Here is a 3,666-nt window from a genome sequence, read left to right on the forward strand (position 1 = left end):
GTTGCTTTTTACAGGTAATTAAAGGCTATCATAATGAATTTGCATGAGAGGGAAAAATTCAGGTTCCAACAGCAATCTTAATTCTGGCATTTCCTATCTTTCAAGTGCTTGACTTTGCAACCTAAATAACTATGATTTTAATGTGGTTTTCTATGTGTAATTCCCGGGGGGCGGTTCTAAAGGAAAAAGCAAGCTATATTTTGTGCACCAATAACAGCCCCACCTGCTCCTCCCATACATCATCAGGGTTTGTACCCTGAACCTGCAGCATTGCAGCAGAGACTGCTGCCTCTGGAGCGACAGGACTATTTAGGCATTCCCCATATAGCATAGGGTGCTGCTTCTTTGGTGGCGTAAACCTGACTTTTTAGAATATTTATGTTCAGTTATTATTCTCTTGGCATTCTGCCACAATGTTACTGAACAACACAAGTGAGGGAAGGGAGATGGTGATTTTCAGTGGTTTATATTTCATCCAGGCCTGCATGAAATTTCATGGGAAAAGGGAAAGGCATGTCTCTAGCCTGAGGGCCCACTCCCGGCCGAATTTCAAAGGTCTCCTGCAAGCAATGGAATTGTAAAGCCACCCACAAAAAGTCACAAGAATTTTGTGTAATGGAAAGTGTTAGGTAACTTTAAAGATCGGGATTGTTCCAGCTCGCCGTGTTATCAATAGGACAGTGATACGAACGAGAAATAAAAATTGCTTTCAGTGTATTAATTTTAAAAAATGTTAAATGTCAATCTGTACACTCAAACCTGAGCACTCCTCCTAAAGTGCTTCATTCACTTAGGCAATTAAGAGACCCATAACAGTCCCCACCAGCATGAGGCACCATCTTTATATCTTTCAAGAACAGAAGTGCTCTTAGGCTGCGGGAGTGATAACAAGTCTGTCTTATATATAGAGAATAGCTTTACATTTCAATCTTTCAAAGAATTTACCTTTCTGACTTGCAAAGACCTCCACCAGGTGTCTGGTCTCCTCCTGTATTCGGTGCTCCAGGCTTTTCTTACCCAGTCCCAGGCTCTTTAGAAATGTCATACCAATGCGTCTCTGCTGCTTCCAGGTGTGACCGCTTGTCAGGAAAATACCTGAGGACAATAGAAACACCATTATGCTCTTGCTAGGAAGGAAACCCTTTTATATCAGAAGGCAAGTTTAAATTAAGATGCATTTTTCTAGTAAGAGGAAACAAGACATACTTTACAGATTTTGAGCTGTGATCTGTTACTTGGGTTTCTATCACCATTAGTATAACTATATATCTTTTTATAGTCACATCCCTGGAAACTCCATGGTGGCAGCTTTTGGAGAGGATAGAATAACTCATCTATTGGTGTGTCAGATGTGCTTAATTCTATAGGCAAACCTTTGAATACATGTCAATTGAATGCATTTTGTATGTGGAGACAGTCTCTTTAAAATTAAGCCAAATTAAGGCCAACTTGGTAGGCAAATTTTTCTCTGAATCCCATGGAAAGAAAAGAAGCATAGCCAGTGATGTGTTATGTGAGTAAGTATTACAGGATTTGTCTTTTTTTGGTCTGTTTTTCTCTTTCTTAATATTGCAGTTCTGAATGGAGCCTTGCTGTCCAACTGTATAAGTACCACATGCAAGGCAGTATCTGGGATGAATTCTCTGCCTTAGAATGCCACCTTTATACTTCAATATTATTCCTTGCAAAAGAGTAATATCTTTTACCTTTTTCTCCCATCAGATCCCTATAGAAGGGGGTGAGAGGCCGTCCAGAAATCTCTTCTGAATGGGAGAGAAGGCCTTCTTTTACTGCTTTGTATCCATTCAATACAACCACAGGTGTCTGTCCCATCCACACTGTGTAAATGTTGCCATAGATGTTGGTTAACTGGAGAGTTGATAACCATAAGTCAGAAAAATTGACCGCAACCAGCAGATCTGTTGAAAGGCTTCTTTCAGATGTTTTCTATAACTCTGGCTAAACCCATTTGCCTCTGACTGAATTGGATTAGAGTTTACAACAGAATTTAGCCTCCTAATGTAACACACTTTGGGTATGGAATGCCAGTCCTACTCCATTTTATGCAACATGGATATTAAGCATTAGATAGAACATCATTCAACAGGAGGGAAAACGCTACAAAAGGAGAACCAAAGAGCTTCTTCTGAAATATTACATCAGCTCAAAGTTAAAGTGAATAAACAGACACTTGTTTTTTTTTGTATTTGTTTTTTCCTTTTTGTTTTCATTTATTGCGAATTATTGAATGTGTTTGCTTCTCTCAGTGTCAATGCAGGCAGAGAACTATTTTTGCACTTTGTTTCTTTTCTTACTGCTTCCCTGTGATTTTTCTTAACTTTCTTCTCAGAGCCTTTTCTCAGGTCAGACTTGTATTTTCTCCTGAAACAGGGTTGAAGTGAATTTCTTACTATTGTAATTATTTAAACTGTTTCTCAAGAGACTGGCACTTCAGCAAAACAGGAATACAGTTTTTCCTGCTCCATCTTAAAACCAATTGTCTGGGTTATTGCAAAATTTTGTTTTAGGGTGTACAGTTGGCCATGGTATGGAGATCAAAGTTCTCTCAGCCTGGAGACATTTCACTGATATCAGTGCCAATATAGCATAGTGCCTCCTGCAAGAAAAGTCCTGCCAGAGATGCCTTATAGAATGAGATACCCACAATATATATAGCAGAGAGTGAGTCCAAACCATCACTAGAATATATAATGAGTTGCCTTTTAGAAGAAGGCTGAATCTTCTGTATCTATTACCTAGTGCCACTCGCAGTCAGGAAGAAATACCAGAGAAGCGACGACCTGTTCTGCCTCTGGCAAAACAGGATATCTAAATTGTCTCAGAACCACTTTGGAAACAATAGGGCCTCATCCAAGATCCAGTGAAGGCAACGGAAAGACTCCCATTGATATCAATGGGTTTTGGATCAGGGTCTCACTGCTTCACACTGGGCTTGTGATGATAAAGTCTGTACAGTATAAATATACGTATTTGGACATTCTTAAAGAGAGAACAGCAAAAGGAAAGAAGAAAAATATCAATTGAAAGTGATTATTCTTTTCTCCCAGCAATGCAGTTCCCCACGTCTCTTGTGTTTGGGTAATGATTAAGTCAGGCTGAGGAATACCCTATAACTGAATAGGTAACTCCTGTGCAATACCAATTTTAAATCCACCCCAATCATTCTAAGCCTCTCTACTTCAGTCAAGTCCAGTATTCTGCTAAAATAAATACCTTAAAAAGATCTTCTCGCTGAAGTTTAAAGCCCAGCAGCCATAAGTTGCCAATAATGGGCAGGGGAGTCGGTCCAGGAGGAAGCCGTCTACGTGTCCATTGCAACTTCAGAAATTGCACAATCAGGAGAAACACAATCAGAGCGACTGAAACCTCAGTTATCCACAACATCTCACCGTGCTGTGTTATCAATTTCCTTTCTGCCTGGGCACTATCTCTCTGAAAATTGTTTTGGAGCTGCATACACTGAGCTCACTTTCTGTTAGGTTCTAGTTCTTTGCCCTTTCTAGTCATCTCTCACTCTCTCTATTGTTTTGTCTCTTAGTTTGGCAAGTGTAGAGTGTATCAAAGGCGTTTTTAGTAAACTTTGAAATATGTGATCCATTTCAGTTAGCCAAACCACTCCCACCCTGTTCTGTGATCTCCCAATGT

General features: G+C 39.8%; 1 protein-coding gene across 1 annotated transcript; it reads right to left on the bottom strand.

The window, feature by feature from the left end:
- Positions 1 to 945: 945 nt before the first annotated feature.
- On the bottom strand, positions 946 to 3,405 carry LOC113408390 (cytochrome P450 2C50-like; the record flags this gene model as incomplete). The annotated part of the gene is made up of 3 exons (XM_026661603.1): positions 3,235 to 3,405; positions 1,707 to 1,869; positions 946 to 1,095 (listed from the first exon to the last, which is right to left on the bottom strand). Coding segments are annotated over exons 1-3 (484 nt in total), but the record flags the coding sequence as incomplete, so codon positions are not given.
- Positions 3,406 to 3,666: the final 261 nt, after the last annotated feature.

The sequence above is a fragment of the Terrapene carolina genome, unplaced genomic scaffold, assembly GCF_002925995.2.
Source record: "Terrapene carolina triunguis isolate 2854851 unplaced genomic scaffold, T_m_triunguis-2.0 Scaffold11802, whole genome shotgun sequence".
Lineage (NCBI taxonomy): Eukaryota > Metazoa > Chordata > Testudines > Emydidae > Terrapene > Terrapene triunguis.